The sequence below is a fragment of the Neomonachus schauinslandi genome, chromosome 15 (genome assembly GCF_002201575.2).
Source record: "Neomonachus schauinslandi chromosome 15, ASM220157v2, whole genome shotgun sequence".
NCBI lineage: Eukaryota > Metazoa > Chordata > Mammalia > Carnivora > Phocidae > Neomonachus > Neomonachus schauinslandi.
Window position 1 is genome coordinate 9,629,574 of NC_058417.1, and position 15,054 is coordinate 9,644,627.

The 15,054-nt window shown below is 38.6% G+C and overlaps 1 protein-coding gene across 2 annotated transcripts in view; it reads left to right on the forward strand.

Annotated features, from left to right (window-relative positions):
- The window catches only part of NCOR1 (nuclear receptor corepressor 1), a 156,162-nt gene that overhangs the window by 13,690 nt on the left and 127,418 nt on the right, over positions 1 to 15,054 (forward strand). The window contains exon 2 of one of the 2 annotated variants that reach the window (XM_044921534.1): positions 7,212 to 7,389. In XM_044921534.1, coding sequence (XP_044777469.1) covers positions 7,282 to 7,389 — 108 coding nt within the window. In that variant the 5' untranslated portion in view covers positions 7,212 to 7,281. Of the gene's footprint in view, positions 1 to 7,211; positions 7,390 to 15,054 lie in introns of those variants that run through there. The other variant, XM_044921535.1, reaches the window with a different exon arrangement.

Consider the following 15,054-nt stretch of genomic DNA (forward strand, 5'->3'; position numbering starts at 1 on the left):
CTCGATCCCAGGACCCTGGGATCATGACCTGAGCCGAAGGCAGATGCTTAACGACTGAGCCACCCAGGTGCCCCGAGATTTTATTTTTAAGTAATCTCTACACGCAGTGTGGGGCTCGAACTTAGAATCCTGAGATATTAAGGGTTGCAAGTTCCACTGACCGAGCCAGCCAGGTGCTCCATATCATGTAGACATTTCTTAGGGGTGCAGAGCATAATTACTTGGAAAACATTTATAAAATATTTCTGAACACTCATTGTGAAATACTCTACAGCAATAGAAAGAATGAAAAGCTCTTTATAGCCTCATGAGAATGATTGCTATATTGAGAAAGATATATTAAGTAATAAAAGCAGGCTATAGAACAGTATATCTCTACTGTGCTACCATTTATGTAGGGAGAGAAGTGTGTGTGTGAGTGTGTGTAGGATATTTCTAAAGGATACTTTAGTAACTTTGGTTGCCTTCTGGAAGGACAACTGGGTAGGAGCTGGGGGACCAGGGTGAGAAGATTTTTCTCTTTGTCTTCTGTGGGTACTCTTACAAACTCTAAAATCATGCATATAATACCTATTTCCAAAAACAAAACAAATACCACCACCACCAAGAACCTCATGTGTTAGAGCACGGGCAGGTGTATAGGAGGGGAATGCTGACCGGGTAGTTTTAATGTGTGGCCTGTTGCATTGCTGCAATAAATACTTCTGTATGTAAGTATGGGATGTGAGTTTCTTTAGAGTATGTACCAAAATTGCTGGGTTGTAATAGGATGGCATTTCAGATCACCGGGGAAAGATAGACATGTTCAATGAGGGTTTTGTTGGGATAATTAGCTATCAGTAAAGAAAATACAACTAGATTCCCTACCTTACCATTTTTTAGAAAAAAAATATTTAGGTGATTAAGGAGCTAAATATATATGTCTATACCTTGAAGGAGTATAAGAGGGGAATGTAGAGAGTATTTTTTTTTTTTTTTTTACTTTGGGGTAGAAAAGGTCTTCAGAAATGTGAAACAAATTATGAATTCTGGATGAAAGTATTTGTAACATAAAGGTAGAAAAGGGATTAATATTCAGAATACAGAGGGAGATATTTCAGTTTGAAGACGTACCAGCAAAACCACACGCTGATCTCCCCCTGCCCATCATCTCTAAGGGCTTCTGTGTTTCCTCTTCAAGGATTGCTCTTGTCTCTTCTCATCTTTCAAGCTTTGGCTCAAAAGTCATCTTAGAATATAATTTGTTATCCAAACTGGGACAGTTTTGAGAAGGAAATGGAGCATAATTAATAACTGCACTGGGACGATAGCTGTAAATTGGGTCTGTTTCAGGAAATCAGGGCATAGGGTCATCTTAGCTGAGATTGGCTTTCTATGATCACCCCATCAGACATGTCTCCCTTATTCCTTCTCTCCCATCCTGTTTTATTTATGGCACTTCAAGTCATCATATTATCTCGTGATTATTTATGTCTGTGTCACTTCACAACAGGACGGCATATCTCAGTCACCATTCTATGCCAGCGTTGAGAACCATGTTGGTACGTAGTAGCGTACTCCTCAGTAGATATTTGTTGGATATATGACATTTCTGCCTTTGGTCTTAAAATCTTGTGAAGATATGATAGACACACTTGAAAACTTGGATAGAAAGGTTATACACAAATCATACTTTTATAAAACAAAGTGTTCTCACATGTAGACTTTTTGTGGCATACTCTACATAAAATTTCCCATTAGCTAAACTTTTTAAAGAACAATTTTCTAAGCTGATGTATTGGATGTTTAGGACAGTTCCTTGAGGAACATTCTCAGGCATTCATCTGGGTATCTCTGTATTGAATAATCAAATGAATCCTAGAAGTGGAATCGCTGTGGTAGAGGATATGTGTATTTTCACGGCTCATGGTGTATATTGCCATCCTTCTTTAGAGAGCGATTCATACCCATTTTACATAGACACCAATAGTCTGTAAATGAGTGCTTTTTTTCCTCCAAACCTTCACCATTACTAGGTATTATTTTTAATGTTTTGCCAATTTGTCTGGGAAAAATGATTTTGTTTTATTTTCCTGTGATTATTGATGAAGTTGATGTCATTAATTTTATTTCCTTTGCTAATCCCATATTTCTGTCATATTTTATATTTCTGTTGTGATCATTTTTACCTTATTGATTTGTAAGAAATAAATGTTATATCAAAATTTTGCTATTTTACTTTTTCTAGTTTTTTTTTTTTTTTAAGATTTTATTTATTTTTCAACAGAGAGAGACAGTGAGAGAGGGAACACAAGCAGGGGGAGTGGGAGAGGGAGAAGCAGGCTTCCCGCTGAGCAGGGAGCCCGATGCGGGGCTCGATCCCAGGACCCTAGGATCATGACCTGAGCTGTAGGCAGACGCTTAATGACTGAGCCACCCAGGTGCCCTCTTTTTTTTTTTTTTTTAAAGTAAGCTCTACATCCAATGTGGGGCTTGAACTCATGACCCTGAGATCAAGAGTCACATGCTATATTGACTGAGCCACCCAGGCCCCCCTACTTTTTCTAGTTTGTAGTTTGCTGTTTTGAGGTGTCTTTGCTGTATAGAAACAATATGTAAATTATTATTTATATGTATTTATATATATTTATTTTATGAGTTCAAGATATGAGTCTTATTGTGTGTGTTTTTGGGGTTGTGCTTAGGATGTCCTTCTCTGTTTTTAGTTTATATATGTATTTCTTTTTTTTTTCTTTTAAATATTTTATTTATTTATTTGTCGAGAGAGAGCGAGAGCGCACACACAAGCAGGGGGGAATGGCAGGCAGAGGGAGAAGCAGACTCCCCGCTGAGCAAGGAGCCTCATGTGGGACTCGATTCCAGGACCCTGAGATCATGACCTGAGCCGAAGGCAGACGCTTAACCAACTGAGCCACCAGGCGTCCCTATAGATGTATTTCTTTTAGGCTTTTTGAAACTATTGTAAATGTTACCTGTTCTTTTAAAGGACCTCAGATGGGAAATCACTTTGAGAATATTAGTATCCTTACTTTTTTTTTTTTTTTTTTGCTTTATCCTGAGAGTCCAGGAACAAATTTAAAGGGAAAAAAAGCAAATAGTAATTTCTGTAATGTGAGCTCTCCAGGGGAAAATTTAGGCAGAAACCAAAGACTTATTGGATGTAGTCTCTAATACTGTATCTCAGCAAAAAGATGTCTTTGCTTATAAGATAATGTTATTTACCTCTAAGATTAAAGAAAAAGTGGGGCACCTGGGTGGCTCAGTCGGTTAAGCGTCTGCTTTCAGCTCAGGTCATGATCCCAAGGTCCTGGGATCGTGCCCCGCGTCGGGCTCCCTGCTGGGAGGGAAGCCTGCTTCTCCCTCTCCCTCTGCCTGCCACTGCCTCTGCTTGTGCTCTCTCTCTCTCTGTGTGTCAAATAAATAAAGTCTTTAAAAAAAAAAAGAAAAGAAAAAGTGCTGCTAATTAGACCATAAAATGCCATTGATTGTAGGATACATATTGACTTTTAGAGTTTTTAAGATATGGACACATGTGGGTATTAGAATCCATGAAATGTGGCGTATGTTAACTTGGACTGCTGCACAATCATTTTTATTTTTATTTTATTTTTTATTTTTTAAAGATTTTATTTATTTATTTGAGAGAGAGAGAGTGCCGTGCATGAGCAGGGGGAGGGACAGAAGGAGAGGGAGAAGCAGAGTCCCCAGTGAGCAGAGAGCCCAGCACAGGGTTTGATCCCAGGACCCTGGGGTCATGACCTGAGCTGAAGGCAGATGCTTAACTGACTGAGCCACCCAGGTGCCCCTCATTTTAAAAAAAATTTAAGTTTTTTTAAGTTAAAAGAATTTTTTTTTTTTTAGTAATCTCCATACCCAATGTGGGGCTCAAACTCAAAACCCTGAGATGAAGAGTCACATGCTCTTCTGACTGAGCCAGCCAGGCGCCCCTGCACAATCATTTTTAAATCTTGTGGTTGCTTTGTATAGTTTGTTTTTGGGTTGGCAATTTTTTAAAAACAGCTTTATTAAGATGTAATTCATGTACCATGCAATTCATCCATTTAAAGTATATGATTCAGGGGCGCCTGGGTGGCTCAGTCATTAAGCGTCTGCCTTCGGCTCAGGTCATGATCCCAGGGTCCTGGGATCGAGCCCCGCATCGGGCTCTCTGCTCCACGGGAAGCCTGCTTCTCCCTCTCCCACTCCCCCTGCTTTTGTTCTCTCTCTCACTGTGTCTTTCTCTGTCAAACAAATAAATAAAATCTTAAAAAAAAAAAAAATGATTCAGTGGTTTTTAGTATATTTAGAGATAAGTTCAAACATCACTACAGTCAATTTTAGAACATTTTTATCACCTCAAAAAGAAACTCCAATACAATGGGATATTATTATTCAGTCCTAAAAAGGTAGGTAATTTTGATATATGCTACCACATGGATAAAGCTTGGAGATACTGTGCTAAGTGAAATGATCCAATCAGAGAAGGACAGATACTGTTTGATCCCACTTCTGTGAGGTCCTCAGAGTCGTCTAATTCATGGAGACAGAAGCTAGAATGGTGGTTGCCGGGGACTGAGGGGAGGAGGAGTGGGAGTGTTTGATGGATATGGAATTTCAGTTGGAAGATGAACAAGTTCTGAAGATGAATGGTGGTGACAGTTGTACCACACTGTGGATATACGTGATGCTACACAATTACACACTTAAAAATGGCTAAAATGGTAAATTTCATGTATATTCTACTGCAGTAGTCCGCATCCTACCGTCCCTAAGCAGCCATTAATCTACTTTCTGTCGTGTCGATTTGCCTCTTCTGTACTTGCAGATGAAAGGAATCACACAAAGCGTGGACTTTTATGATTGGCTTCTTGTACTTTTGCATAACGTTTTCGGGGTTTGTCCAAGTTACAGTGTGTATCAGTACTTCATTCTTTTCTGGTGGAATAATGTTCCTTGTATGGATATACCTGATTTCATTTATCAATTTATTACTTGATGGACATGACATTTGGGTTTTTTCCAAGTTTATATGGTTATTTTAGGATTTAATTTGAGCTCTGACGATTCTAAGAAATAAAAACCTACTCCATCTATATTAAGTAAAGGAGGACTTACTGTAAGACTATGTAGGTAGTTTAACAAGTATCCAAGGTCAAGGAAAGGAGTTCAGCAGCTTCTCTTGGGACTGACGCTGGAGGAAAGACTCAGGAGCCAAGGCAGTTGCTGCTTTGTCTCCCGGCCTGCAAGGTCTCTTGGCTCCCCTTGTCTCTGCATGTCTACTCTATTCTGTGTCTGGACTGGCATTCTCTGCTCCCTCTGTAACCTCTCTGGCACATGCTTTGGCTCACCTTGACTCCTACTCTGGCTACTTTGCAACTCAGTTCCCTGTAACTGAGGTTCTCAATTCCACATTCCTGGCAAGGGATCTAAGTGGTACATCCCTTGTGCACTAGGGGAGTTTACTTGATATAAACATGGTGTCAAAGCTTCACCTTAACTAGGGGCAGATTCTCCAGAAGGAGTGTGTGCGTGGAGCTGGGTGTGACTGGCCTTTCTGGGTCACTAATGCTAGTCAACCTAAAGATGACTTAATTCTCTAGGCCAGTGGTCATCAAACTTTTTGGTCTCAAGAATCCTTTATACTCTTGGGGCGCCTGGGTGGCTCAGTCGGTTAAGCGTCTGCCTTCGGCTCAGGTCATGATCCCAGGGTCCTGGGATCGAGCCCCGCATCGGGCTCCCTGCTCCGTGGGAAGCCTGCTTTTCCCTCTCCCACTCCCCCTACTTGTGTTCCCTCTCTCGCTGTGTCTCTCTCTGTCAAATAAATAAATAAAATCTTAAAAAAAAAAAAATCCTTTATACTCTTAAAGTTATTTAGGACTCCAAAGAGCATTTGCTTATGTGGGTTCTGTATGTTGATATTTACCATATTAGAATTTACAGTGGACATTTTAAAGATACTAATTCATGTAAAAATTATATAAATGTACCATATGCTAATATAAATAACATTTTTTATGATAAGTAACTGTTTTCTGGAATAAAACAAAACTTGATGAGAAGAGTGGCATTGTTTTGCATTTTTGCAAACCTCTTCGATATCTGGCTTAAAAAAAGATAGCTTTAGTCTCAAATCTGTTTCTGCATTCAGTCTTGCAATATACTGTTTTGATTGAAGTTTATGAAGAAAAGCTAATCTCATACAGATATATGTATTTGGAAAAGAGAAGGGTATTTTAATAGCCTTTTTAGATAATTGTAGATATTCTTTGATACCACACCCAATCCGGACAAGTGGCAGTTTTTTAAAGGTTAATTGCTGTGTAGGATCTGAAACCATATCAATGAACTTTTCATATTCTATCACATTAAACATTTATTGGGTTGTCTTGTACTTTATTTGTAGTAAAATGTCTTCTACTTTAAATAAATATTACACTCATGAATAATTTTGTAACATTCTATATTGGTCATTTGGAAAATATTGATTCATTGAATTATACAGATATTTCAAATGTTGACATATTTCATCATGTAATATCAAAAACTCACACTTGTTAATATCACGACCAGTCTTGCCAGAAAAGTCTTTAAATGTGGGGAAGCTGTCAGGCTCATGGAAGCAGATAAAAGTTTTTCCAAAATTCTAATTTTCACAAATACTGGCAGTTGTTTTCCTTGAAGTGATAAGCTCACTTTGTTCTTCTTGAACGCTTTCTCATCCTGAATGTCTTCTTAGGCTGTTATTTTGGGGGCAGAATTATTTAATGAAGATAACATTTCCTCTGCACAAATGCTTACCTTATAGATACTCTTGAATCTTTTTAACAATTGACTTTTTACAACCCCAAAACTTACAACCGTAGATTATTTCTTTCTGCAATAGATCACATTTGATTCTCAGACATTATCCACAAAAAGGACATTTGTTGAGCATTTGCCGTGTGCCAGGTCCCATGCTGAGATTGTCTATACACCTTTTTACTTTCTGTAGCTACTGATACTGTTGTTTGTGATATATTAAAGAACGTTTTTTAAGTCTACAAGAAAAGACCTGTTAATGTTTTTCAAACTCCAATTACTTGTATTAAATACATGAGAGAAAGCTTTTACTGGTAATTGTGGTTTTATTTATGTAGCTATAGTTATAATTTATTAGAAGTACACCTGGTGCTTTAGTTCTTATCAATTCTATTTTTTCCCATCCTGTTTAGGTGGTTTCCTAGAAACATGATTGTTTGTTGGACTTGATCTCACAGCCTGGTGAGGACTTCTTTACTGATAATGTCAAGTTCAGGTTATCCTCCCAACCAAGGAGCATTCAGCACAGAACAAAGTCGTTATCCTCCCCACTCTGTTCAGTACACCTTTCCCAGCACGCGTCACCAGCAGGTAAGGAACAAATACTATGCAGTTGCATAAGTTGTGTTTGTGTGTGTTTTACTTTTCCTATTTAATACATTTGTTGGTCAGAAACCAAATGTAATTGTTACATCTATACATTTTAAATGTCAAGAACCATTCTCAAAGATGGGGAGCCAAAGGGTGGGGGATTAATTATCTTTGTCTTAGTATGGCATTATGCCAGATTTCAAAAACATGTCTGTTTTTGTTTGTAGGAGTTGTTGATAGGAAAATACCAGTTGTCTAGGGTTTCCTGTTAAGGTTAAGACCTATGTTTATTGCTCCCAAGTTCTGGTTGAGTATTAAGCTGGCCAGATAACTTGGCCTCTCTTGAGTGATGGCAGGAAGATGAAAGAGTTTGTTTGCTGATTTACCTTGTGAAAAATAAAACATGAGGTGAAATTATTAGCTCAGCGAGCTAGGGACAGGAGTGTAAGAGGTTTGAAGAAAAAAGGGAAGAGGAGGATAAAATGGTCATCTCAGAGAAAAAGAAAGCAAATTCACCAGCAAAATATTATTCAGTACTACCAAAGACTCCTTCGAGTGTGGTCATGATTATGGAGTGAGAATGGACATTGTTACCTTGTTCCTATTTTGGGAAGCATTCACTTTTCAATATTAAGTGTGTTAGTTGCATGTTTTTGTAGCTGCCCTTTTTCGGTTAAAGAAGTTGCTTTCTATTGCTAGATTGAGAATTTTTATCATAATTGGGTGTTGGATTTTGGTTACGTTGTCCTCTCTCTACCCATGTTCTTTGTCTGAATATTAATTTCCTAGATTATTGTTGCGTCTTTGTTTTTGCTTTTTTTTAATTTACTTTTTTAGTTTATATATAATAAAATTTTATTATATGTGTACATTCTGACAGTTCATACACTCATAAAACCACGACCAAAATGAAGATGTAGAGTATTTCTAGCACCCCATCCCTTGTACTCTGTCCAGGTCAGTCCTCTTCCCCTACTTTCCACAAACCTCAGCTCCCAGGAAACCACTGTCCTGCTTTTTGTCTTACCATATTGTACTTGCTTTGAGTTTTATATGAACTCTTATTTGTGGCTTCTTTTGCTTCCGATAATATCTTTGAGATTTATTCATGTTCTGGTGCATCTTAGTAATTAATTTCTTTTTATTGCTGGGTATGGATATACCACAACTTATCTAGTTACCTATTCCAGTTTTTGGCTATTATAAATAAAAATTATTTAGAAAGCATGTACCTATGTGTTTGTTTTATCTAATTATATAAAGAAGTATTGCCTTATTTTCTTAATTGTATTGTTGGAGAGCATCTGTTTTTAATTTTTATCAAGTCCAGTTTATTAATGTTTGTCTTTTATATTTCTTGCTTTTTGTGCATATTTAAGAAGTTTTTGCCAAACTCCAGGTCACTAAGACTTTCTTCTATGTTTTCTTCTCTAAGTTTTATAATTCTAGGTTTTACATTTATATCTATCACCTATTTTGAATTAAATTTTGTTTGTGATGTGAGGTAATGATTGAGGTTATTGCTTTGCATACAGTTTTCCAATAGTTCTAGAAACCATTTGTTAAAAAGATTCTTCTTTCCCCACTGAATTGCTTTGGCAATTTTTCACTGAAAATCAGTTGACCATATATGTGCAAGTCTGTTTCTCTATACTGTTCTATTGATGTATTTTGTGTATCTTCACCTCCCATCTATGTGGTTTTCCGTGTAAACAAACATGTAGTTTTTAGTAAAGAACTTCACCCTGTCTTGATTATTATAGCTTTATAATAACTTGAAATTGAGTAGTGTGATTCTTTTCTGAATTGCTGTTTTGATATTCTAGTTGTTAACATTTGTATATACATTTTAGAATCAGCTTGTCAGTTTCTACAAAAAAGCTTGCCTTTTTTGTTTTTTTAAGATTTATTTATTTGGGGCGGGGGAAAGGGGCAGAGGGAGATGGAGAGAGAGTCATAAGCAGACTCTATGCTCAGCGCAGAGCCCGATACAGGGCTCAATCTCATGACCCTGAGATCACAACCTGAGCTGAAACCAAGAGTCAGATGCTTAATTGACTGCGCCACCCAGGTGCCCCTTGCTGGGATTTTGATTGGATTTGTATTGAGTCTAGAGATAAATTTGGGAGAGAATTGACGTCTTAACATAAAAACTTTAATTTTTCTGGTCCATGAACATGGTATAACTCCATTTATTTTGGTGTTCATTAATTTTTCTCAATAATGTTTTGTAGTTTTTAGTGCACAGGTCATGTACATATTTTGTCACATTTGTTCCTAAATATTTCATATATTTTTAAAAGATTTTATTTATTTGAGAGCAAGCGGGGAGGAGGGCCAGAGGGAGAGAGAGAAGCGGACTTCCTCCTGAGCAGGGAGCCCAACGCAGGGCTCTATCCCAGGACCCCGAGATCGTGACCTGAGCCGAAGGCAGACACTTAACTGACTGAGCCACCCAGGTGCCCCAATATTTCATATTTTTGATGCAATTGTAAATGTATTGCTTTTCGAATTTCAGTTTTCAGTTCATTGCTACTAAGTCTATTCATCTTGTATCCTGCAACCTTACTTGTTACTTTTGGTTGCTTTTTTTATAGATTCCACAAGATTTTCTATTTAGATGATCCTGTAATCTGAGAATAAAGATAGTTTTGCCTGTACCTTTCCAAACTGGATATCTTTTCTCTTTTCTTCCTTATTGTAATGGCTTTAATTGTTAGTAAAATGTTGAGGAGGTGAGAGTAGGTAGACACCCTTGACTTATTTCTCTCTTTTTTTTTTTTTTTTAAAGATTTTATTTCTTTATTTGACACAGAGAGACACAGCGAGAGAGGGAACACAAGCAGCGGGGGACACAAGCAGGGGGAGTGGGAGAAGGAGAAGCAGGCTTCCCGCCGAGCAGGGAGCCCAGTGCGGGGCTTGATCCCAGGACCCTGGGATCATGACCTGAGGTGAAGGCAGATGCTTAACGACTGAGCCACCCAGGCGCCCTGACTTATTTCTCACCTTAAGAGGAGGGCATTCAGTCTTTGACCGTTAGGAATGTTGTTAGCAGCTGATGACTCACTTGTCATAGGAAGCACTGAGTAATGTCTAGATTTGTCAAATCAATATGTTGTACACTTGAAACTAATATAACATTGTATACTGATTATGCTTCAATTAAAAAAAAAAGAATGTTGTTAGCTTGAGAGGTGTTCCTTCCTCCTATATTTTCTTAAAGGGTTTGTGTAGGATTAGTGTTTTTTCTTCCTTAGAAGTTTGATAGAATTTTTCAGTGAAGTCATCAGGGCCTAGAATTTTCTTTGTGTGAAGAATTTAAATTATGAATTCAATTTCTTTAATAATTATAATTCAGATTCTTCATTTTTTTCTTGAGTCACTTTGGGTAAGTTTTGTTCACTATAAGTTGTCATACTGTTCCCTTTATCTTCTCAGTGTCTTTGAGATCTGTTGTGATGTCATTCCTCAGGTTGATAATAAGTGTTTTCCCTTCCTTTTTTTCTTTATTAGTCTAGCCGAGAAGTTTATCAATTTAATTGATTCTTTTCTGAGAATAACTAACTTTGGTTTCATCCATTTTCACTATTTTTTTTCTATTTTATTGATTTCTGCTCCTTATTATTTTGTTCCTTCTCTAATTGCCCACATATATAACATTTCTGGAATCTTTCACTGCTTTGTGTATATTCAGGCTTCCTTTTGATACTATTTTCTTTTTGCCTGAAGAACATCGTTTCTCTTAGTGCAGGTCTTTTGGCAGTATACTTTCAGCTTTTATTTATCTGAAAAAGTTTATTTCAGCTTGATTTTTTTTTTTAAAGATTTTATTTCTTTATTTGAGAGAGAATGAAAGAGAGAGCATGAGAGCAGGGGAGGGTCAGAGGGAGAAGCAGACTGACTGCTGAGCTGGGAGCCTGATGCAGGACTCGATCCCGGGACTCCAGGATCATGACCTGAGCTGAAGGCAGACGCTTAATGACTGAGCCACTCAGGCACTCCTCACCTTGATTTTTTTTTTTCCCCCTCAGCTTGATTATTAAAGAATATTTTTACTTGATACAGAATTCTAAGCTTACAGTTATTTTCTTTCAGCACTTTAAAAGCTGCTGTTTGTTGTATTCTGGCTTGTATGGTTTCTGACCAGAAGACTTTTTTTTTTTAAAGATTTTATTTATTTGACAGAGAGAGAGAGACAGCTAGAGAGGGAACACAAGCAGGGGGAGTGGGAGAGGGAGAAGCAGGCTTCCCGCTGAGCAGGGAGCCCGATGCGGGGCTTGATCCCAGGACCCTGGAATCATGACCTGAGCTGAAGGCAGGCGCTTAACGACTGAGCCACCCAGGCGCCCCAGAAGACTTTTTTTTTTTTTTTAAAGGTTTTTTTTTTTAAATCTATTTGACAGAGATACAGTGAGAGAGGGAACACAGGCAGGGGGAGTGGGAGAGGGAGAAGCAGGCTTCCCGCTGAGCAGGGAGCCCGATGGAGACTAGATCCCGGGACCCTGGGATCATGACCTGAGCCAAAGGTGGACGCTTAACGACTGAGCCACCTAGGCGCCCCTGACCAGAGGTCTTTGATCATTCTTATCTTTATTTATATATAAGTATCTTTTCCCCTCTTTGGTTACTTTTGATTTTTTTCTTTATGACTGTTTTTTTTTTTTTTTTAACTTTTTTTATTTATTTATTTGAGAGAGAGAATGAGAGAGAGAGCATGAGAGGGGGGAGGGTCAGAGGGAGAAGCAGACTCCCCGCTGAGCAGGGAGCCCGATGCGGGACTCGATCCCGGGACTCCAGGATCATGACCTGAGCCGAAGGCAGTCGCTTAACCAACTGAGCCACCCAGGCGCCCTTTATGACTGGTTTTCAGCAATCTGATTATGATGTGCCTTTGCCGTACTTTTGGAATGTATGTGTTATTGTCTTAGGCATTCACTGAACTTCATGCTTCTGTGGGTTTATAATTTCAGCCATTATTTCTTCAGGTATGTTTTTCTGTCTACTCTCCCCCTAGGTTTTTTTGTTTTTTTTGTTTGTTTGTTTTGTTTTGTTTTTCTGAAACATCAGTTACTCATTTCGTATTATTCTGCTGGTCACTGGACCTCTATTCATTTTATTTTTTCTGTTTTTTTTCTTCTGCAGTTTCCAACCTATTGTTAATTTTATCCAGTGGGAAAAAAAATTTTTTTTTTAAAGATTTTATTTATTTATTTGACAGAGACAGAGACAGTGAGAGCAGGAACACAAGCAGGGGGAGTGGGAGAGGGAGAAGCAGGCTTCCCGCTGAGCAGGGAGCCCGATGCAGGACTTGATCCCAGGATTCTGGGATCATGACCTGAGCTGAAGGCAGCCGCTTAACGACTGAGCCACCCAGGCGCCCTCCAGTGAAATTTTTATTACAGGGCACCTGGGTGGCTCAGTTGGCTAAGTGTCTGCCTTCAGCTCAGGTCATGATCCCAGGGTCCTAGGATTGAGCCCCGCATCGGGCTCCCTGCTCAGCAGGGAGTCTGCTTCTCCTTATGCCCCTCCCCCCCTCCGCTCGTGATCTCTGTTTCTCTCCCTCAAGTAAATAAATAAAATCTTTTTAAAAAAATCTTAAAAAAAAGAGAAATTTTTATTACAGACATTGGATTTTTTTCTTTTTTGAGGGGAATATGAACACTGAATTTTACACATTTTAGTACTGCCTTTTGTTGTATTCCTTTAAAGAAAGTTGGATTCCTTCTGGTAGGCAGTTAAATTACTTTTGAGGTTTATTTTTAAACTCTTGAAGGGCAAATCTAGAGTAGTCTTTATTCTAAGTCTTATTTGTCCACCACTTCTAAACTTGTGTCTTCTGGGGTATTTAGTGATTATTTCATGTATTCATTGAGGTTTCTTCACACTGGCTGGAGGAAATTTGAATGAGTTCTGACCCTGTGTAAGCTCTGGGAATTGTTTGTTTTATAGTTCCTCCAAACTGTTCTTTCTAAGAACAACCGGAGATATTTAGGGCTGGGCTGTGCTCTCCCCTGTGCATTTGCAGATCGGAATTGAGCCAAAGACCTAGGAGAACCCAAATTCACATTTCAGGAAATCTTTCTCTATGTAATTCCCTCTTCTCAGAAAGTCTCCAGAAATGCTATCCATATGGCTTTATCAGACTAGTATGATTGCTTCTTCAGTGAACAAGATTACAGGGCACTGTTTGGATTCCCTTCCCAGGGATGCAATGTGGAAATGGCCTCCAGGCAGAAAGCCTGCAGTACAGTAGGACTCACCCAGTTTGTGTGATTTTTCTCAGAGACTGAGTCCTGTGCGGCCCATTTTCCAGTGTCTGAAGATAGTTATAGTTAACTATATTTTGCCCAATTATTTGGCCATCTACTGTGGGAATGTAATTTTGGACAGTTATGTGCTCACAGCTGGAACCTGCAGTGCACTGTTGGTTTTATTTCACTCCTTACTCTTAATTTGTCTTGCTGGATACATCCATCCTTTAGAGATTTTTTCAGAGAGTCTGTGGTTGGTAAATTTTCTGAGTTCTTGAATTCTGAAAAGTTTGTAGTCCTAAAATTTGAGATGGTTTGGTTATTGAATTTGTGGGTTCAAAGTTGTTTTTCTCTGAACTTAGAATATGTGATTTGTCTCTTTCCTTTTTTTTTTTTTAAAGAGTTTATTTATTTATTTGACAGAGTGAGACACCGAGAGAGGGAACACAAGCAGGGGGAGTGGGAGAGGGAGAAGCAGGCTTCCTGCCGAGCAGGGAGCCCGGTGCGGGGCTCGATCCCAGGACCCTGAGATCATGACCTGAGCCGAAGGCAGACGCTTAACGATGAGCCACCCAGGCGCCCCTATCTGTTTCCTTCTGTGTAGTGTTGCTGATGAGAAGACTTTTTATTATGATCCTTATTACTTTGTAATAGAAACCTATTTTCTATTTTTTATGACACCTAGTCAAGTTTTCTCTTTATCCTTGCTTGTCTGAAATTTTTGTTGTGTCCATCCAGTGTGATGGATTAATTTTTAAACTATGCCCAGCTTTTCTCTTAGGCCCTTTTAAGTCCAAGGACTTTATCTTTTTTAACTTCTGATAAATGCTGTTTTTCTATTATTTCTTAGAATATTGCCTCTTTGGGTATTGGAGGTTGGGACTTTTTACTCTAGCTGCCATTTTTAACTTTTCTTCTCTAATTTCTAGAGCTGTGTGCTTTGCTGTGTCCCAAGAGAACGCCTCTGTTCTGTCTATGCTTTTGTTTGCTCTTCACCTGTTGTGTTCTATTGCTTAATTTCACCAATCAACTTTTTAATTTCTTTGATTGCTATTTGGTCCCTTTTTTGAGGATATCATTTATACTTTTGTGTCTTTTTTACTTTTGCTTTGTCCTTTATCTATTTCTTTGGATGTAAATTATATTTTGAGTGAGTTGTGGTGCTTTTTTTAAAGTGGCTCTGACTTCGGGCACCTGGGTGGCTCAGTTGGGTAAGTGTCTGCCTTCAGCTCAGGTCATGATCCCAGAATCCTGGGATCAAGCCCCATGTGTTGGGCTCCCTGCTTTGTGGGGAGCCTTGCTTTTCCCTCTGTGCCACCCCCCGACCCCGCTCATGCTCTCTCTCTCAAATAAATAAATAAAATCTTAAGAAAAAGGTGGCTCTGACTTTTCTTTAGTGTTTAGTGTTTCTTGA